This window comes from Rosa chinensis, chromosome 5 (assembly GCF_002994745.2).
Source record: "Rosa chinensis cultivar Old Blush chromosome 5, RchiOBHm-V2, whole genome shotgun sequence".
NCBI classification, from domain to species: Eukaryota; Viridiplantae; Streptophyta; class Magnoliopsida; order Rosales; family Rosaceae; genus Rosa; species Rosa chinensis.
This window is the reverse complement of record NC_037092.1, coordinates 86,686,700-86,708,163: the sequence shown is the minus strand read 5'-3', so window position 1 is coordinate 86,708,163 and position 21,464 is coordinate 86,686,700. Positions and strand designations below refer to the sequence as shown.

The window sequence follows — 21,464 nt, the reverse complement described above, 5'->3', positions numbered from 1 at the left end:
TTTTTTTTGGGAGGTATAACCATTAATAAAACCATAGAATACAGTGGGGACATAGTGCCTAAACCCCAACTTATAATAAACAATAAGAGAACGTCCTGAAATAATATAAGGAGTCTCTACTAATCCTGTTCATTCTAATACACATCAATTAGCAAAGAACACGGAAAAGCAATCCGTACGTGCCCTCTATCCTCTTGCAAGAACACGGAAAAGCAATCCGTACGTGCACTATAAGTAAATGTTTTTTTTTTTGGGAGGTATAACCATTAATAAAACCATAGAATACAGTGGGGACATAGTGCCTAAACCCCAACTTATAATAAACAATAAGAGAACGTCCTGAAATAATATCAGGAGTCTCTACTAATCCTGTTCATTCTAATACACATCAATTAGTAAAGAGTGCACAACTGGCTACTTTATTTGATTTACAATTTTGGCAACGTACCGGAAAGATAATGTTCACGCGAAGCCATAATACACTAAAACTAACTTTCCCACTATGTTGCATGCCATCGAAAAATAAATGAAGTGACACTTGTTTTATTCTACCACTAGAAGACTGCGACAATTTGACCATGCAAGAAACTCGTTGCCGTCCTAGGCCAAACACGGTACTCATAAAGTGTACAAACCGAGCCGATGCCCACCTCGCCCTATTATCCTAAAGCAGGAATTTATTAACAGCTGAAAGCCAGCTAAAAATAAAAAACAAAAAGCAACTCCATGACCAATACTAAAAGGTAAACATAAGCTAAAGCAAACAAATAATAAAAACACAAGCAAGGCCCAAATGGGTCCAGGCCCAAAATCAAGCCAAGAGCTGGTTTCAGAAGCCCACCAGCAATGGCCCAGGCATGCCTCTAGCACTAACACCACCACGCACCACCCCTGCCGGATCACCTCCGATGGTCGTCGACCACCGTCGCTTCACATGTTTCTGTGAGAGAAACTTATTTCACACATTTTGAAATCCCGCAAGTAATCGTTGTTTTGCGAGTGGTGAAGCCCCCCCCCCACTATTTGTTTGAAACAAAAAAAACCAATAAAAATATCCACTAGTAATTTCTGGCGCCAATTCGTCGCGGAAAGGTAAACAGTATCCCAATCCCATTCGGGACGTGTCTGATCCAAAACACTCCACGTGGCAACACTAAGATATTATTAATCAAAGCATGTACACACACGCACGCTGTGAGCTTCAACCTCCTCATTCTTCTTCTTCTTCTTCTTCTTCATCAATGGCTCTCAGAGCTCACACAGTGACGTCAGCACCGACCTTCCATTCCCGCCAATTCCAAAGGCCCACATTCCCGCCCACAACTACTCTTCGCTTCAGAAACTCTTCACCAACCCGAGCGAACTCTCTCACCGCCGAACAAGTTTCCTTCACGGAGGAAGAGAACTCCCTCGTCGAAGCCCTCATCGGAATCCAAGGCCGCGGCCGCTCCGCCTCTCCGCAACAGCTCAATGTAAATAACCAAAACGCCGTCGTTTCGCTGACATTCTCATCTCTATTAACTTTCTTGGCTTTAAAGAATTAATCTTTTTTTTTTAAAAAAAAAAAATTAATTGCAGGAGGTTGAGAGTGCAGTGAAGGTTCTTGAAGCTCTGCAAGGAGTTCCTGAGCCGGTTAGGTTTTTAATTTTTGGTCTCAATTTCTGTTAAAACGATGCCGTTTTTGGTTTTTGTATGTAATGTATATGTAGGTGTAATAATGCAGACAAGCTCAAGTTTGATTGAAGGGAGGTGGCAATTGATGTTCACTACAAGACCTGGAACTGCCTCTCCAATCCAAGTATGATCTGCCAAATTGAAGTTCCAATTTTTTTACGTGTTTTTCCGAGAATTGTTATTGAAATTTGGCCTAAGTTTGGATCAAATTTTGTTTATCAAGATCCGGAAAATAGTAGCTGTATAAAAGATGAATACGTGCAATGTGTTATGTGTGAAGATATGGATGTTTGTAACGGACACCGAAATTGAAAACAAGAATTTTCGTGTGTACTAATCTGTAGGTGATCAGAATTTGGATTTTGTAAAGTAAATACTTGGTTTCACTCTGTGGTGATGTTTGCTTGATGCTTACGTAATTTGCAGAGAACATTTGTGGGGGTGGACTTCTTTAGTGTATTTCAAGAGGTTTATCTTCAGACAAAGGATCAGCGTGTATCTAATATTGTAAAGTTCTCTGATGCAATAGGTGAGCTGAAAGTAGAGGTATGATTTTGCTCTCCCCAACTGCTAAATACTTTTCATTTGGGTTTTATAAAAAAATTGGGCTTTTCTTCTCACTTATGTTTTGACTATTTTGTTCTTGCACAGGCAGAAGCATCAATCAAAGATGGAAAGCGAATACTTTTTAGATTCGACAAAGCAGCCTTTTCGTTTAAATTTTTACCATTTAAGGTTCCATATCCAGTGCCATTCAGACTTCTTGGAGATGAGGCAAAGGGTTGGTTGGACACCACATATCTGTCCCAATCTGGCAATCTTCGTATCTCAAGAGGAAATAAGGTAACAGGGACTTTGATTATCTAGCACACTCCATATTCTAACTCTCTCTCTCTACTGCTTTATTTTATCTGACCATATAGTGATATATAATTACTTCACACTAAATTGAGTTTCTCCTAGCTAAGAATATGGACAAATAACTTTGTAGTGCAGGGAACAACATTTGTTCTGCAAAAGAAAGCTGAACCTAGGCAAAGACTATTGTCAATCATCTCGACTGGTACAGGAGTTAAAGAGGTAATATTTGTGAATCCAAATGTTTTCTTTGTATGTCAAAGTGAGTTTTCTTTGCTGATATGGTTTCTGGCGACCATATTATTACTGCAGGCAATCGAGGAGTTTATCTACTTAAATCAAAACATAGGTGAATTGGAACTCCAAGAGGGAGAATGGCAAATGGTTTGGAGTTCACAGGTAATCCGATGATATATAGTCTTTGATGTTGTCTATTCACCAATAATAGAGGAAGACGATTCCAATGTTTTTGACCAGAAAGTTTAGAACGGGCAGTGAGAGACTTAATTTTGTACTGTTCAGGAGTCAGAAACCTGACTTAGCTGATCATGTGATGAAATATTGATGCATTAGTTTGAAACCAAACATGGCTTGCCGTTTGTTCAAGCAACAGCATTAGCTTATATAACAATGCAAACTGTGTTACATATGAAATTTGCATTTTTTTTTTCATTTACATTTAGTCCACCATGGTACTTAATGTTAACTTGTGCCTCTGTATGTGGCAGGAAGAGACGGATAGTTGGCTTGAGAATGCTGCCAATGGTCTTATGGGAACACAGGTAAGCAAAAAATTGTAGCTGCTATCGTTTTCAACCGATTTGTGTTTTACTTGCTTTGTATATTTAGAATCTGAACGGAATTATTTCAGTTGGATACTTTCTCAAAATTTCTTAATGCTGTGATTATAGATTGTCAGGGGAAATGAACAAATAAAGTTTGTGGTTGACGCTTTCCTTGGGCTCAAATTCTCCATATCTGGAACCCTCGTGTAAGTTTCTCGTTACTCAATTGCAATAGTGGTATTGTAATTTCTAGAATAAATCTGTCACCCAGTCACCCTGCCCAAATAGGAGACTTACAATGAAACATTTTCCTATTTTGTACACTTTGCAGCAAATCTGGCTCCCGCACTTATGATGTTACAATGGATGATGCAGCCATCATTGGCGGTGGCTTTGGATATCCCCTAGAAGAGCTAGGAAGCAAGTTTGAACTAGAATTGCTGTAAGATATCTAATCCACTCTACATACAAGTACATACAAGATTTTGATTTGCTGGCGTTAGTGCTTTAACATGACAATGTATGTTGCAGATATAGCGATGACAAGATCAGAATTAGCCGGGGATATAATAAAATACTCTTTGTGCATATACGAACTGATGGTTTGAAACAGAAATAGTAAGGCAACCAAATGTGACAGATCGAAGACCCAATTTCAAGTGATATAAATTTTGCTTTTGGTGGGTGCTACTCTCTATTTGTCAAAACGAAAGCATATCAAGTAAGCAACTTGATCGGGGATGGAAACCATCACCTCATGTGTTTGTTAATGGAATCATTGCAAGAAGTTTATATATTGCAACTCCAGAAACTAAGTTTACATCTGGTAATTACTTTTGACATGATTTTCTCCGTTAATTGTTGTTTTCCTTGTGTACCATCTAATGTAATTCTATTGAGAGATGGAGTTGCAATTGACCAAGTAGTATATGAAATGTAATTATTTTCTGTATGCTCAGAAACGAGGGTTATTGGCTTCATAAATGTTTCTGTGCATATTGTGAAGTCATAATTAAGTTGATGAAACATGGATTGTATATTCCAGCCAACTTATGTAGCAATCACAAGAACAAAATTCGACATGGAGAGCTTAAATGAATCCCAACAATCTTAGGAAATAAACATTACAGCAGCACGGAAGAGAAGCAAACACTCTCCATTAAGAATCATCTATGTGCTCATTAGATGAGAACTGCAAAGGGGTGCTTGTCAGATAAGAAACCCTATATTGAGAAATCCCCGTCATTTCTGGTAAGAACTTGCGTAAAAAGAAAAGGTGAATCTTATGACTAATTTGCATGAGATTTTCTTAATCGGAAATGTTCCCTTTTCTGTGCTAAAGAATCTTGCGTAATCTTTTAAGGCTGATTGCAGAATTTTGGGACGAAGCTGCTTTGTGTGAGTTGCTTCATTAACATGCCCGATTTAACCATATATTTGTAAACAAAAAATCAGTAGCATGTCAAAGATTTTCATATTAAAACTTTCCGTACTCAGCATGCTGTAGATTTCTTTAGGTATAAAAAATCCCCACTAGATTCTTTCTATTTTCGATTCCACCACCCCATTCATGTTATAAATCTCTGTTTCATAAAACCCTAAAACCACCCAAAGATAATCTCTCTGTTCATTCTGTACGTTCAAGCGTGCCACGGTACTTTTCCTATTATACTCTGTCTTCTCTTTGGTTTTTTCTTATTCCCTGATATTTAATCGAGTGTTGTATGAATTTTCGGTCAGATTATATCTGTAGTTTTATTCCAGATGCAACACATTCTCGGTTTTGAAATTCTTTTGCAATGAAACTAACTTTTAAGTCTTATCTAGATATGGGTTTCGGGTTGAAATTACTTCTTCTCTTCAATTAAGTAAATAAAAGCAGGGCATCAATAAGCTCTTTTTATTTCTCATATCAATCTTGTTAGCTGTTCTGATTTGCAACACTCTCTGACCTTTCTTGCAGTGTACGTATACAAGCAGCAATGGCTAATCAAAAGAAAGAAGTTTTTTCTGTCAAGGAGACCAAACCCTCCATCCGTGCCAAGAATCCGCTGAACGGTCCCACCACCTCCTTTGATCTTGTGGAGGAGATGCTGTATCTATATGTTAGGATTGAGAAAGCCAGACTACTCGTGCTTGATCACAGTGTCCTCCAAGTTGAACTGAAGATTGGGAACTACAGAGGAGCAGCAACAACTGAGGCGAATCCACAGGGGGAGTTCAAATGGAACCGGGTGTTTGCTTTCACCAAAAGCAGACTTCAAGATACAAGTGTGCAGGTTTTGGTGAAGGATGGTGTAAATGTCGTCGGCCAGTGTAGCTTTGGTGTATCAGAAGCAGAGAAGAGAGTACCACCTGTTCCTCCATTGTCACCTCAGTGGTATGCACTGGTGGACCAAAAAAGGAATGCTAAAGGAGAGTTGATGATGGCATTTTGGACTGGGACACAGGCTGATGAGGTCTATAATAGCGCTTCGCATTCTGATGAAGCAGTAGATCTAAGCCATAAGGGTTTACTCAGTATTCGTCCTAGCGTGTATTATACACCAAGGTTATGGTACCTCAGAGTTAATGTAATTGGAGCTCAGGATCTGGTGCTTAATGACATCAACAACAGAGAACAGCCGGCACAGATTTATGTAAAAGCTCGTGTTCTGCTTTGTGAATTGAGCACTAGAGCTTGTTTAACCAAGACCGCGGATCCTAAGTGGAATGAGGACTTGATGTTTGTGGTTGCGGAACCATTTGGTGAAACTTTGGATGTGGGAGTCTTTGAGCTAAAGAAAGATGCATCAGTTCCTTCTGAGGAGCAAAAGAAATATGGGAAATATGAGGTACTTTTAGGGAGTTGTGAGATTCCTTTGAAGAATGTGGGGAAGAGGACTGATAGATCACCGGCTTCTAGTCCGTGGTATGATCTTACGGTAATGGAGGGTGAGGGGATGAATGCGAGATTTGCTAGTAAGATTAATATGAGGATCAGTTTGGATGGCGGATATCATGTTTTCGATGAGCCTACTGAGTTTTCTAGTGATCTTAGGCCGTCGTCAAAGATATTGTGGAAGCCAGCAGTTGGGATGTTTGAACTGGGAATTATGAGCGCCTCTGGATTGTCCCCAATAATGCCTAATACTAGTGTAGACGCTTTCTGTGTCGCCAAATATGGGCCAAAGTGGGTGAGGACAAGAACAGTTGTTGATAATTGTTCTCCAAAGTGGAATGAACAATATATGTGGGAAGTCTATGATCATTGTACAGTCATAACCATTGCAGTTTTCCAAAATAAGTACTTGCTCAATTGGGAAAGAAACCGTGATCGGGAAATTGGAAAAGTAAGGATTCGGCTATCCAATCTTGAATTTGACAAAGTTTACACAAATTCCCATCCCCTTGTGAGTCTAGAACCTTATGGGGTGATGAAGAGAGGTGAACTTCAATTGTCTTATCGATTTTGTTCTACATCTAAGTTGAATGTGTACCATAGTTATACACAAGCCCTTTGGCCCAAACTGCATTATGTTCTTCCACTATCAGTAGCTCAGATTCACAGACTAAGGCCTCAAGCTGTTAAGCTTACAGAATCAAGGTTGCAGAAGGCTGAGTCACCACTAAGCCCAGAGGTTGTGCAGTATGTGTTGGATGATAATAAGCATAAGTTTAGTCTCCGAAGAGCTAAAGCTAATTTTTTGAGATGTATGAAACTTTTAGAGTGTTTCTCACTTTACAGACAGCGGTTTGATCGGCTGCGGAAATGGACTAATCCATTGCATAATGCTGTCTTTATAATTTCCCTCATTGAGGTCACTTGGTTCCCTTGGATGGCACTGGCTTCTATGTTTTTCATGCTTTCTGGTATAGGGGCTTGGGGTTACTGGAAGAGGCCTAAACAACTTCCTCATATAGACACTGAATTGTCTCAGGTTTATAGTGTCCACCCTGATGAGATTGCTGAAGAGTTTGATTCATTTCCAACAAGTGCATCTGGGAACATTTTGACGATCAGATATCATCGACTCCAAGGCATTATATTGAATGTTCAGACAACGCTTGGTGACATTGCAACTACAGGGGAGAGGGTGCAGTCTTTGTTGAGTTGGAGGGATAAAAAAGCTACACTTCTCGCTCTGATCTTCTTTTTCTTTGCTGGGATGGTGTTTTACATTTACCCTTTTAGCGTGCGAAGTCTTGTTTTCTGGACTATATTGTATATGACCAGGCATCCAATGCTTCGTATTGACCTCCCTTCATATTTCCACAACTTCATTAGGAGGATGCCATCAAAGATAGACAGCATGCTATGAGGAGCTGTAGCTTGGTAAGAGACACACTTCATATAGCATCTGAATTCTCCTGTATTTTTTAGATGTTCTCAGGGATCTAGATAAACACGTGTTTGCATATATGCAGGTTATCGTTAACGGTCGTTCCAGAGAAGCAGTTTTGTGGATGTGAATGCCTTCTTTCTTCAGTTCTTTTATAGTAAAATTCTAGTGAATTGATTATATGGAATTTTCTAGTTATGTACGTGCGAGACTATCCCTTTTGCATGTTTAGTTCACTGATATTTTGTGTCGAACCTTCCTTCTATATTGAATTCCTAAGCCCTGTCTGGTTGACAGAATTTCGTTCTTGAGGAATTGATAATCGAGTTTCTCTATTGTTCTTGTCAGTTTAACAATGACCATACATAAAACAAACCGTTGTATCGGAAAAGATGCTATTAATATGTAAGCAAAATGCCCGAGGACAAATATGATTTAGTTTCAGAAAATAAATAAGAATTTTCAGGGCATCAGTTCATTGTGGCACCGCGTTCTTGTTTCTTGAAGGTAAATCTACTAACGGACCAAATTTTATTAAATTTGGATATCCATTGTTTTATAGGTTTGGATTTAATAATCCAATCATTTAATCCGTTAACCAGTGATCCGTTAATCCATCTTAAGTGGACCCGAAGTGGATCAAATATGGATCTAAATCTTTGATCCGAAATATACTCATTCAAAAAATTATTATTATAGATTTAGATAAAATTTGAAAGATGCTCATTATTCTGCTGGATACAGATTTAGATTTGGATTTGACTATTAAGGAGTTTCATAAAGGGGGGTGAAATTTGCACCCCCAAATTTACAAGCCACACCCACTTTCAATTTTTTTATAATATTTCATCCCAAGTTTTTGGCACTTCCTAAAACACCCTCCCCCTCTCTCTACCAGACCACCACCAAGGTCCCCGTTCTTCTCTTCCCACTGCCGGCCAAGTCCTCCACATCCACTGTTGGAACCGCCGTCAAGGTCGCCGCCGCCGCACCAAAATCGAAGGGGAAGGTGAAGCCCAAAGCAGACGCCGATGCCGACGCGATCAAGCCCAAGAGAAACGTCAACAGGAACGCTGCCATTCTGAAGCCGACTCCGATCTCTCCAGCTCTCGGCAGCTTCCTCGGCGGCGCCCCTGAGTGTTCTCGCGCCGAGGCTGTGAAGCAGATCTGGAGCCACATCAAGCTCCAAAACCTGCAGGTCGTGATTTCGATCTCCTTTGCTTCATTCTCTGCGTTTATAATGATGATGGTGTGTGTTGATGCAGTGTTAAATCCCTGGGTTCTGAAAAATTTTCCGGTGGACCTCTGCGAACCCAACCCTCATCGACCAAGCCCTCTGAAGCTCCAGCTCATCGTCTTCCTCGAAGAGTTCTCCTACCCGCTCTTCACATCCGACCCGGATTCCCTCCCCAAAACCCTCCACCGCCTCATCGAAACCCTCCGCGCCCTGATCCAGAAACCCGCCGATGGCGTCCACGTTTCCCTCGCCCTCATGGAGCAGACCATGCTCTCCGTCACCGCTATCGTCATCGCCGCCGACTACATGCCGTCGAGCTGCTCCTCACACTCTTTTTATATCCACCTCTTATCCCATCTATTCAACATGATTATATATCTTACCCTGATAGGAATTGAAATTTCCAATCCACAGAAATCCAGACTGCCAAATAGCTAGACAGATAACCGGTGGTTTTGGAAGAGTTGTCGTGATTTTGGAGAAGAGAGAGAGAGAGAGCGAGAAAGAGAGACAGGGAAGAAAAGACCCAAAAAGAAGAAAAAAAAATTTTGACTTTTGAGGGTATTTTAGGAAGTGCTAAAAGATTTAGGATGAAATATTATAAAAAAATTGAAAGTGGGTGTGGTTTGTAAATTTGGGGGTGCAAATTTCACCCCCCTTGATAAATTGAGGAAGTAAGAAATTGAGTAAACCGACTTGAAGATTCAAAGTTTTCCACTTTTCTAAGAAATAATGAAAACAATGACGGCTACTAAAATTGAAAAATTATTACTTGAAGATTCATTCACATATAAAAGTCGATGCTAGAAGAGCCACTCACACAGGGATCTTAAACCAAAACCACAAGCTCAAAAGCAATTCAAAGCTGATTTGCAAGCAATAAAACATATACGTCCTGAATTCCGCTTACAGTTTCAGGTTTTCACCAACAATAGTTTCAGGGAAGTAAGCCAAGGAATGATGCACATTATCATGCACCTTTCACAAAGCTACCCGTGTCACGTTTGTCCTGGAAAATTCAGCACACCACAAGCTGAGTAGCCTTGATTGTAACAGCCATCTTATTACAACTTGGAACCTGACTCGAAAAGCATGTTTCAATGTGTAAGTCATGGAGGCAGTCTATTCAAGAAACATCAAGTCAAAAAGAGAAACCTAAATGCAGCATTATCCTCGTTCTTACCCACAGCCACATGGTTGAGTCTGTAGTGAAGGAGTCCATGCAGCAAACCAGAGATTGGAAGATCACAGATGGAGCGGATGAAGCAGCTTCCTCATACAATAAACATGTCTGCTCAGTGATGAAGTCCAAAACAAGTACTGGTCTCTTCTCAATCTTTGGACTTCTTGACGACGGAGAAAACAGTCTTATACCTTCAGTATGGGCTAGCTCAAACTGCGAATTGGAGATACCCTCAAAGGCAGTTCAAAAGATTGGCAATGGTGTAAGCCACTTCCATGAAAGATAAGATACAACCCAACCACAGAGGGAGCAAAAGTAGATAACTTTTCAGAGACAATGTTTCTCCTATATTGATAAAATTACAGAGTTGAATGTTTACAATTGCATAATCACCACCAGTCTCCCCCAGACCTTAAAGGGAGAAAAGTAATCTTTAGAGAACTGCAAACAAAAATATAATTCTAGCAGAAGAAAACACTATCAATATTAATTTCACATATAATAAATATGCTGCAATGTTTATGCAAATTGTAATTTGTAAGTGTTATACTCCGAGACTCAAACAACAGATAATTCATAGAATTGCAGAAGAATATTAGGAAAGGTTTGCATGACATTAAGTAAATGAAAATTTAGTACATCATACCCTAGTGAATTCACAGGTCCATTTCAAACTTCAGACCATGCAGACATACAGATGTATCCTTTTAACAGAATGAACCTGAACTAACTCTAATACAACCCTCATCCCAAAAGAAAATATAAAACCTACATTCCTGATCCCTACGAACATTATTAGGTCAGAAAAGAGAAGAATTTCAGAACAACCCCAGTTCATCCTATCCTTCCCCATCAGCCTGGCAGACTATTAATGAAACAGACAGAAAAAAAAAAATCCAAATATAATCTGAATCTACATAGTGCATATATCCAGAAGTATAACGATCGTTCACCAAGGGAAATGTTTATCTGTTCAGAAGAGCAACTTACATTAACGCGGGACATATTAGTCACCGACGCCAATGCTCCTCTCTGTGCTGCCAATTCCCATTTCTTCATCCCTCTGTGCATTCATCTGACCCTGCATCAACTCACTCTCATTCTTCGTCTCAACTTCATTCTTCACCTGACCCTCGGTCTTATTATTCTCTGTGCATGAAGTTCCCATTTCTTCATCCTTCTGTGCATTCATCTGACCGCGCATCAACTCATTTTCAAGCTTGGTCTCAACTTCATTTCTCATAACTTTAGTTTCATTCTTCTCATTGCAGGCAATTACCATGTCTTCAGCCTTCTCTATGTTCACCTGACCCTGCATAAACTCATTCTCATTCTTTGTCTCAACTTCACTACTCACCAGCTCAGTTTTATTTGCAATTACTTTGTTCATTATAAACTCATTCCTCACTTCCTCAACCTTCTCTGAAACGACCCCATCACCTACAGGGTCATTCCTTCTTCCCTCGTTCTTACGTTCAATCTCTTCATTACCTACAACCTCATTTCTCACTTCATCTTTGACCTCATTTTCCTTTAAATTCATTTCACCATGCACATATTCTTCCATCGAAACATCCCTAAACCCACCGTTTCTGGACACATAATCTACCACCTCAATGTTGCTCTCTCCCCCTATGCCCATATGGGGCACATCCGACCCTCCATCACTATCGTTCTCCGACCCATTCTCCACAACCTCCTCATTAACCTCCTCCATCACATGGTGCCTCCTCTCAAGAAACAACATCCTCCTCCTCAAGTCCCCCAACTCCCTCTCCATCAAGAACAGCCTCTCCTTCAAAGTCAAATTCTCTTCCTCCAACTGAGCAATGTGTGTATCCTGATCATCCACTCTATTCTCCAGCACATTATTATACTCAACCCCACTGTAATTCGGGTATATCATCTCGAACCGGCTCAGATCATGGTCCAACCTCCTCTCCACCTCCACATGCTCCTCCACATCACTCTCACTCGACCCACCCCCTCCCTCCTCATCATCATCATTCCCTGGAGACCGAAGCCGAATCAACCCTTTCATCGACCCATACCCATCCACACCCCACTCCTCCTTCGCCGTGTCCCCCAAAACCTCCCTCGAGGGCGAGAAAATGGGCGTGGGGAGCACGGCAGGGGTCACCGGACAAGGCGAAACCAGCGAAGCAATCCCACCGGACTTCTTAGCTCTAATGATAAACGACGTCGTGTTCCTTGGGGCGTAAGGCGCAAACCTATTGTTAAACTTCTTTTTGGGGTAAAATTTCCGAGCTTTCATTCGATTCTGTGACTGTAACTCGTTAAGCGTCGGAGGTATATACCCTCCTCCGCCTCCTCCGCTGCTCTGGCCACCACTCAGGGGCAAATTGGGAACATTATACCCTCCTCCGCTACTGCTCTGGCCACCACTGAGGGGTAAATTGGGAACGTTCTTGTCCATTCTCCGCTTGTCATTTCCCTTCTTACCCTTCCAATTGTTCCTTCCCAGATTCGACTGCGCCGGCTTCGGGGCGGCGACGAACTGTTGCTGCTGCTGCTGCTGCGGCGGCCAAGCCTTGTAGCTCCGGTTCATCATCAACGGCTGAGATTGACTGTTCATCATCATCTGTTGCTGCTGAGCAGCAGCAGCCATGGCTTGAGAAGACGGAGCCATCATCTGCGGCGGCGGCGGCTGAGCCATCATCGGCGGCGGCTGGCTCATGGCTTGAGCTTGGCTCAGACTCATCATCGGCGGCGGTGGGGGTTGATTCATCAACTGTGACTTATCGTTCATCGTTTCTCCCCTCCCCCAAATGCCACGGAAAACTCGAAGCCCTAAATCTCCCAAAACTACGTCGCTTCCCGCTCAGATTCCGACCAATCGCCGATCCGATGGCCGGAAAAAATTCAAATCAAGATTTCGATCTTAGAGAAATGAGATTTAAATTTTGAGAGAGAGAGAGAGAGAGGTTTTGTGTTCGTTTTTTGATTTATGATGATGACGATGAGGAGTTTTGGGTGTTGTGAAAATCTCGATGGACACGAAGCCGTTATAAGAGGCCGGGCGGTCCGGGTTTCAATATATAGAGGCAGATTGGGGACTTAGGGCGGTTGGATTGGGACTTTGTAAATCTGACGGTGGAGATTGAGTGTTACGTGTCGGTTATTGGTTATATATAGACCGGGTAACCGTCGTAGATGGATTAGGGGAAACTTGCACTAAAAGGGTTTTAAAGTGTCGAGAAATTATTAACCAAAAGAAGAATGGCGAAATCGGAGAGTTTGGGATGTCGTCCAGAAGGTGTTGAAATCTCTGAGAGAGGAAGGATGGGAGAAGCTGAACGCAGGCAAAAATTGAATCGGATTGTGGAAGGGATAAAGGAATCTGAGTGCAAGAAGAAAGAGAAACGTGACGAATAATTTAGACCTTGATAGTTGGTAATCCAAGCATAACAATTATGTTATCATAATTGCTATTATGTTTGCAAACCCTAGAAATCTACTATTGTAAGCAAATTTGGAGTCTATATGGTTCACTAATCAATGTCTTATATCTTCACAATTTGTTTTACAATTTTTCTGAGTTGAAAAGTAAGAATATTCATTAAAAAAAGAAATAAATAAGAATAAACTCTATGCACCCGTTGAAGCTAGTAAATGGACTGTTTGGTTCTCATAACTATTTGAAATTCTTGCTTGCTACAAAAAAACATAGTTATCTAACTCGACCGTCTTTTTTAAAAATAAAAAATAAGGACTGATACAGCATTCCTCAGGCCTTAATTGATGAAACTGATAAATACAGCAAGGGATTAAACTCAACCGTCTTTTTGAGACGAATAAATTTGCTATGTGGAGGGGTACATTGAATCTTCCATAAAAGCTTATTGCAAAGCTTTTAAGAACCACTAGTATCCAAAAATTTAAAGAAATAAAGCTTTAAGAACCACTCATATTTCTACATGTATCATATCATGAATTTGTTCGCTCCTAACTTCTTCCCCAACCCCATCAATATCATCACGGAAAAGCTCAACTTCAACTTCTTTTGTTATGATAACTCCGAGGAAAAATAAAAACTAAATAGCAACGAGTGTACGTTATCCGCATAAGGTGCAGACGTGCAATAAGAATCCTCTTAACATGGTACTATCAACTGGATGTCGACAATGTAATACAGAAATGGAAGCATTACAACTACTTTAGTCATACAAAGTAAGAAGAATTCCTACACAAAATTATTATCTTTTGAACCTCAGTACCAAAGAATCCAAATTCCATTGTTCCAAGCTCTCAAACAAGAATACTACTAGATTTTTATTACTATCTCAGTAAAAATTTTGTTTTCCAAATTTCACCAGCTCTCTTAAAAGCATTCAGTCACTCAGCAACAGAGTCAAATATGAAGGCAAAACTACAGGCTGTTTTCAGGCACTCTTGGGCTTCTCTGCGCCATATTTTGATCGGCCTCTCCTTCGGTTTGGAAGTCCCAGCAAATCCTTAACTCCTCTGATACAATGGAATTTCACACCTGGCAAATCTTTCACTCTGCCCCCTCTTATTAAGACCATAGAATGTTCCTGCAAATTATGACCTTCACCTGGAATGTAAGAAAATACATCATTTCGATTGCTTAGCCTTACTTTGGCTACCTTACGCAGAGCTGAATTTGGCTTCTTGGGTGTTCTCGTAAAAACCCGTAGGCATACTCCTTGCTTTTGGGGGCATTTATCCAAAGCTCGATTACGGTTCGTGCGACTTTTCTCAGTTCTATTATGACGGATCAATTGATTTAATGTGGGTGACATGAGCAGTCTGTCGATACTGAAACTTTTATCTTCACTTATAACCTAAACAACAAATACACGAATTATATACAAGTCGATATGTATTAAATACCAGGTTTAGAAAACTAAATTAGCTCTCGCAAAATGAGGGTGGCTAGATCATCTAAAATGGCTCTCCTATTTTCCCCTATACCAGAATCTTTGAGGGAAGAAACCTGAGGATAATCCACTAGTTACAACAGTGCATGTTGACAAGAAAATGTTCAAGACTAATGAGAAAACATCAAACAAACATGTGAAATTATAACACACCTTCCAAGTTTATACACATAGAATACTAATGGAGAGAGAAAAAAAAAACACCTGAGAGACAGACAGAGAGAGGTTATGGTGTCTGGCTTCAAGGACATGGGTGATAGTGACAGATAGGTGACCTAAAGGAAGAGCTAGCTATTATCCCAAAAAAAAAAAAAAAAAAAAAAGAAAGAGGAAGAGCTAGCTAAGGCGGCAGTTAAGCTACATATGTAAAAATTAAAAAATTCATATCTGTGTAAGTGAAGAAATATAATTTTTGTTATTTTGTTCCCATATTTCTACAAAAACCCACTGTGCGCACTTTGATTGAACTCTTAACTCAACCATTGCATCACTCATTTTGTCATCACCACATTTACGTGTCCTTACCGTGGTGGAGGAAATCACCTGGCATGTATTTGGTTTTAAGCTTAAGCCTGTATATGCTTGACAATAACAACATAGTTTTATGTGTTTTAATTTCTGATTTGGTGGATCAAGGGAAACCAGGGCACATGGTTAGGCACTTAGCCACCTAATAAGTATGTACTGTCATCCAATCTTCTTCTTAAAGCTCGTTTCTGTAGTGTCTCTAGTTTCTGAACCAATAATTAAGCTAATGGGATGGATAGTTCGGAAACATTTTGCATATCATAAGCTGGACAGATATTTGCTACATAAATGCACACATCTAATAATCGCATTTGACAGATATAAGCTAGAGTAATCTATTATGAACAAGTTTCAATATGAATTTAATGTCTGTGAGAGGTATAATTAGTAGTGTGAGAGGTATAAATATGATACAAGCACTTCTAGTGTATTCATCTCTTGTGCACCATTGCATTTCCACAAGGTCTAGAACTACTATTTTCTTCTCAGGCTCAAGTTCATTTTATGCTTAATCATATCATTGATCGGCACATTGGTTTATTAGAGAGAGAAAGAGAGGGGCACAAAGATCCAGTTCCCAATTAAAATACCAAAAACAGACTACAGACTTACATGCCCTTTCTTTTCAACGTTCTCCAATGCCCTTGCTAAGAACTCTCCAATCTCTCGTTGACCATTTGCAAAAATAGAGGGAACCTATTCATTATATATTGACTGTGAATCTCTGATAAAGGAAATATTTAGACAAACAGAGCGACCTATGTTCATATAAAAATCCATGTCATAGCAATGAATAATAGCTAGTATCAAATAGACAAAACTATTCCCCTAGGCTTTAACTGGTAGATCAATCATAAAATGAACAATACCCTCAGCATGTCTCAACATCACACTCCTCTCATGAGGAAAGAATAGATAAAGTATACAATTTTCACAGAGCTACGGACGCAGTTTTGATCAATTAGGAAAACTGACTTACCCCAGCACCTATGGACTGGCAACATTCTGTGACTGTTGCCTGCTTAGTCAAGACAGCAGCAGAAGTTGTACCTGCTTAGTCAGATAATAACATGTCTTCATGAAGGTATATGAATTGCAAAAAGAAACGACATTTATTCTTCCAGGTAACACAGTAGAAGTTGCATCACGAATTTCAAGTTTCAAATCCAGTAGCAACTGAAAAGATAAGATTAAGCCAGCACCGATTCATGATTTGAGCATGAAAATTGGTTGTACCAAGAAAAAAAGGCCGTGTTTATTTTATTGAACACAACCAAGATAATACATTAGAATGTGTCTCGAGTTTCCATCAAAAAAAAAAAAACAGTTTGATGAAGCTGACATTTTCTTCTTCACATTCACAGGCATAGAGACTTGATTGTATAATGTACATAAGCATTCCACTTCTACTGTGCCTAATGAAGTAACCTAAAGTCCTCCGCCTCCCAAGGAAGCCTTAATTCATTAATCTCAAATTACATTATACACACTAAACATGCAGTTGAGAGAGAAAAGTACCATCTCCTCCAGCAGTATTAGTAGCCTGTTTCGCAAGCGTTTCGCTCGCATTCTTGTACTTGTCCTCATAACAACCAATGCCCTTGGCATCCTGAATCAACCAACACACACGAAATAGCCGAAGAACATCAACAAATCAATGCATTTTTGTCCCGGTAAAACAATAACTTTCCTATATTTCATCACACATCCAGCTCTCTCTCAATGCACATAATAAAGCAGTAGTAATCCAATACCTTTGATCCCATGGTAACTCCGTAGGCCTCCGCGAGGTGAGAGACGCGTTGCAGGAGAGCGGCCATGGTGAACTTGGCAGCGTCGGCAACCTCAAACAAGGCGGCGCGAGGCCCAATGTGGAAGGTGAGACCTTGCGCCACATAGTTCCTATTGGATGAAACCCTAATACCGCGGAGGACCTTGCAGCAATCACCAAAAGAGAAAAAAAAATTACAAGAAGAAATGAGATTTGGAAGAAAAAAGAGAGAGGAGATTGGGGACAAGTTACCTGCAGCTTCTTAGGAGTTGAAGAGGCGAAGGATGAAGCTATGCGGTACATGGCCGCCGGAAGTTGCAGAGAGAGTGAGACCAACAGTGACGAAGCCGTTATAAGACGCCGGCTGATTGGGGACTCGGGGCAGTTGGATTGGAACTTTGTCAATCGACGGTGGAGATTGGTTATTGGTTACATATAGTCATGTAGACCGGGGATATTTGCACTTCAATGGGAAAAAAATATAGGGGAAATGATCATTTACTTAATTTTAGCTTAAAAATTAGATAAGTGGACAAACATTCTAAGAGATTGCCCACTTATCCAAACACTCTAAGAGATTATTTCCCTATTACCCAATTAAGTATTTTTTAATTCCTTTTTATTTATTTTTGAGACAATTTTGTCATCTCATTCTTTGTCACTTAGTGAGAGAAGTCATCTGAGACCTTGTCGGACTCCGGTGACCAGTGGCCGGCCGGGGACTCCGATGGCAGACTCCGGCGACCGGTCACTGGAATCCGGCAACTGATTACCGGAATCCTGCAACCGGTCACCGGAATCCGACTACCAGACTAGTGACTGGATTCCGGCATCTGATTTTATTGCCCCCTAATAATACCCTGAAATCATATTATTATCTCTCAATAGACATGTATAACTACTCAATAAAACTTTTTTTTTTCATTCTTCATTCTTCTTTCCTTATAAGCCTTCTACCAAATTTCCCAAAAAAAAAAAAAAACAGAACGACGTCGTCCGAGCCCTGCCAGCAACCTCTGACGAACAAAACCGGAGAAGCCCAGACCCGAACTTGGAGCGTGGAGCTTTGGAGCTTCCCGGACCTCTGACGAACAAAACCGGCGAAGCCCAGACCCGGACTTGGAGCGTGGAGCTTCAGAGCTTCCCAGACCTCTGAAGAACAAAACCGGCGTCGCCTCTGTCCAGATCAGCTCCGTCTTGTGCGTGTACTAACCTCCGCCGTTCTACGTCTTCTGCACTGCGATCCAAAACCGAACGCAGTAGTCGCAGTAAGTGGCACTGCCAGCAAAGCCCAGACCGGAACTCGTCGGAGGTGACCGGATCCGAACGCAGTAATCGCCTCAATCTTGGAGATGCAAAACTCATCAGGGGTCTTGGAGGCCACCAGAAATGGAGGAATTGTAGAGAGAGGTTGGGCAATTTAGGGTTTGTAGTTTGGGATATGAGTACGAAGCAGAGAGAGAGAGAGAGAGAGAGAGAGAGAGAGAGAGAGAGAGAGAGAGAGAGAGAGAGAGAGAGAGAGAGAGAGAGAGAGAGAGAGAGAGAGAGAGAGAGAGAGAGAGAGAGAGAGAGAGAGGGCAATACTGTCAAATACTGTTAGATTGGGTAAATGGGGGCAATACTGTCAAATACTGTTAGATTGGGTAAATGGGGTTAAAAAACTCTTGGTGGAGTAAGTGGACAATTTTTAGGCTAAAATTGGGTAAGTGGTCACGGCCCCAAAAATATAAACAGTACTTGAGGAGTTGAGGTAAGGCCTATTCTAAAATTTTATATCCAAGTTTTCGAAACTATCATAATGGTACCCAAAATAACCAGCCCGACCCAATATTCATACCTGCCGTCATGGAAAGCAGCGTTAACCCGCATGCTACGCGCCAAAATTAGATGGGTATTTGGGTAATTTTCTTACCCAGCCCTTGTCTGTCTCCTCCATCGAAGCAGAGTCCCTTTTCTTTCTCCCTCTCTGTTTCTCTGCCCCTCTCTCTCTCTCTCTCTCTCTCTCTTCCCCCTCTCTCTGATCGCGTCACGCCGTCGATAGTGGAGGAACAAGCGTTAGCTTTTGAGCTAAAAAAGATCTTCCTTTACAAGCTTCTTCCTTCCATCTCTTTCACACTCTCTGTTAACACCACCACAACGCCAAATCTCACTTTCAATCTCCGCCATCACGGCTTGATGCAGCCCTCTCTGGTAACGCCCATTGGCTCCAACAACCACCGATTCCGCCACCGAGTACTCTAAACTCTCTCTCTCTCTCTCTCTCTCTCTCTCTCTCTCTCTCTCTCTCTCTCTCTCTCTCTCTCTCTCTCTCTCTCTCTCTCTCTCTCTCTCTCTCTCTCTAGCATCATAAGGAACACCATAAGCAGTGCGCACCACTGCAAGATCAAATTCCTCAACGCCCAATTCGGACTCTCTAGCATCATAAGGAACACCATAAGCAGTGCGCACCACTGCAAGATCAAATTCCTCAACGCCCAATTCGGAACAAGCCGCTAATTTGACCTGTTTTCGGACAAGTACAATGCCCCTCTTCCAGCCACCTCGAAATTGAAATCCGATCATACGTCTGCCCAGTCGAGATTATCACAGGCTCTCTCATCAAATCCAAGCTAATGGGGTAGCAAAAGTCCTTGGGAATCGTAATAAAAGCCTCAACAATCTCTTGACTAATCAAACCCTTCCTCGACTTCTTCTGACTCCCAACTCCCACTTCCTCGAATTCGAAAAGCAAGAACCTGCAATACCTTGTAAACGCCACAAACCCATTAAGCACAGATACTGTAGGCTCAACATCCCCCTCGTGATTAGCAATCTGCTCCTCCAGAACCTCAATCTCATGTCTGCATCTCTGGCCTCCTCCAGTCGAAATTTGTACCCCGTTTCTGTATTTCCTACCCAGTTGCTGGGTTTTGTTGTACTATGTTTTGAATTAATGCAAGTTCTTGGTTTTGCTTGATAACAGGTTTCTGTGTTTGTTGGATTTGAATGGGGACGAGATAGAGAGAGAACATGGGTTTTCTGGGTTTCAATGAGGAAGAAAGACAGAGATAACAATACTTTACTTTTCCTTTTTCTTTTTTAATTTCTCCCTCTTCATTAATTATTAATATTATTAATTTATTAATACTAACTTAAAAAACTTAACCACTTGGTCGGATTTACCCCCAAAAATACGCCACCTGGCATGCAGCTTAACGCCGTCATGGACGGCGTGTATGAAAGTTGGGTCGGATTGGGAATTCCAGGTACCATTCTGATAGTTTCGAAAACTTGGGTATAGAAATTTCGAATGGGCCTCAAGTTGGGTACTGTTTGTATTTTTTTTCCCGCACTTCAATATACATACAGTGCTTCTTTACTATGGACACCTCCGCATATATTAAAATATGCGGATTTTCTTGATAAACTCACTTTTCGATCACATATTCACATCTCGATCGTTCAGTTTTTAAGTTCTAATATATAGATCACTTTTGCAAATTTTCAGCCAAATTGATAATCGTTAAGGCATTCATAACTGCAATTTGCAATTATAAATATGAACGGTTCAAGTTGGATAGATTCAGTTTGTTCATTGATTTAATCTAATTCGATATCTTAACGATCATCAATTTGGCTGAAAATTTACATAAGTGATCTATATATTAGGACGAACGATCGAGATGCAGATATCAAGGAAATCCACATATTTTAATATACGCGAAGGTCCTTAGCAGAGAAGCACTGCTTCAATATATATATTTTATGGAAGCCTAAAAGATTAGTTCTAATTTTATAACGGGTTCTTTAGGCTCTAATTATTTACTTATACTAATTACCATTTATGTCCCAATCTTATGACTTTATTCTCGAACCAATGAAACTCAAGAATCACGACACAAATTTTTTTCAAAGATTTTTCAAAGTGAGATTACCATAAAATTTATTAAAGAAACCATTTCTGAGGTTTTGGTGTCCCGTCAATTGGAACTTATAAAACCCATGTTCTACGTGTGGTGAGTTTATGATACAAAAGAATTTCAAGAGAAAAATAATGTTAACAAAAATTTAACATGCTTTGCAATGTCATTACATTCCACAAGTTCCCCAATAAACACTCCGCAACGTGATATATCACGCTAAACTAAATTCTGTTTATAAATATCATGTCTCTCAGTCTCAACATCACCATTGGTAAAAGGAAA

At 40.6% G+C, this 21,464-nt stretch overlaps 4 protein-coding genes across 8 annotated transcripts; 2 read left to right on the top strand and 2 right to left on the bottom strand.

Moving 5' to 3' along the window:
- The first annotated feature begins 1,191 nt into the window (after window positions 1-1,191).
- LOC112201738 (probable plastid-lipid-associated protein 12, chloroplastic) lies at window positions 1,192-4,175 on the top strand. The gene is made up of 11 exons (XM_024342645.2): window positions 1,192-1,472; window positions 1,579-1,632; window positions 1,724-1,798; window positions 2,101-2,220; window positions 2,326-2,517; window positions 2,671-2,754; window positions 2,845-2,931; window positions 3,261-3,314; window positions 3,444-3,523; window positions 3,649-3,759; window positions 3,849-4,175. The coding sequence occupies exons 1-11, from the start codon at window positions 1,242-1,244 to the stop codon at window positions 3,934-3,936; spliced, it is 1,176 nt and encodes a 391-aa protein (XP_024198413.1). The 5' UTR covers window positions 1,192-1,241; the 3' UTR covers window positions 3,937-4,175.
- A 266-nt stretch (window positions 4,176-4,441) lies between these two features.
- LOC112201737 (FT-interacting protein 7) lies at window positions 4,442-7,936 on the top strand. Its single transcript, XM_024342643.2, has 3 exons — window positions 4,442-4,568; window positions 5,281-7,632; window positions 7,725-7,936. The coding sequence occupies exon 2, from the start codon at window positions 5,300-5,302 to the stop codon at window positions 7,616-7,618; it is 2,319 nt and encodes a 772-aa protein (XP_024198411.1). The 5' UTR covers window positions 4,442-4,568; window positions 5,281-5,299; the 3' UTR covers window positions 7,619-7,632; window positions 7,725-7,936.
- A 1,636-nt stretch (window positions 7,937-9,572) lies between these two features.
- On the bottom strand, window positions 9,573-13,099 carry LOC112202841. Of its 4 annotated transcripts, none has more exons than XM_040505440.1 (3): window positions 11,050-13,099; window positions 10,060-10,520; window positions 9,573-9,954 (listed from the first exon to the last, which is right to left on the bottom strand). In XM_040505440.1, the coding sequence occupies exon 1, from the start codon at window positions 12,827-12,829 to the stop codon at window positions 11,066-11,068; it is 1,764 nt and encodes a 587-aa protein (XP_040361374.1). In that variant the 5' UTR covers window positions 12,830-13,099; the 3' UTR covers window positions 9,573-9,954; window positions 10,060-10,520; window positions 11,050-11,065. The 4 variants fall into 4 exon arrangements, with proteins under 4 accessions (XP_040361374.1, XP_024199623.1, XP_024199625.1 ...); XM_024343855.2 differs by having other exon boundaries at window positions 10,060-10,470; XM_024343857.2 differs by having other exon boundaries at window positions 10,060-10,404.
- A 1,111-nt stretch (window positions 13,100-14,210) lies between these two features.
- On the bottom strand, window positions 14,211-17,724 carry LOC112201801 (chaperonin CPN60-like 2, mitochondrial). Of its 2 annotated transcripts, XM_024342714.2 has the most exons (6): window positions 17,533-17,722; window positions 17,264-17,443; window positions 17,028-17,118; window positions 16,489-16,559; window positions 16,122-16,205; window positions 14,211-14,885 (listed from the first exon to the last, which is right to left on the bottom strand). In XM_024342714.2, exons 1-6 carry the CDS (start codon window positions 17,581-17,583, stop codon window positions 14,463-14,465), a joined length of 900 nt encoding a protein of 299 aa, XP_024198482.1. In that variant the 5' UTR covers window positions 17,584-17,722; the 3' UTR covers window positions 14,211-14,462. The 2 variants fall into 2 exon arrangements, with proteins under 2 accessions (XP_024198482.1, XP_024198483.1); XM_024342715.2 differs by lacking the exon at window positions 16,122-16,205 and having other exon boundaries at window positions 17,533-17,724.
- Window positions 17,725-21,464: the final 3,740 nt, after the last annotated feature.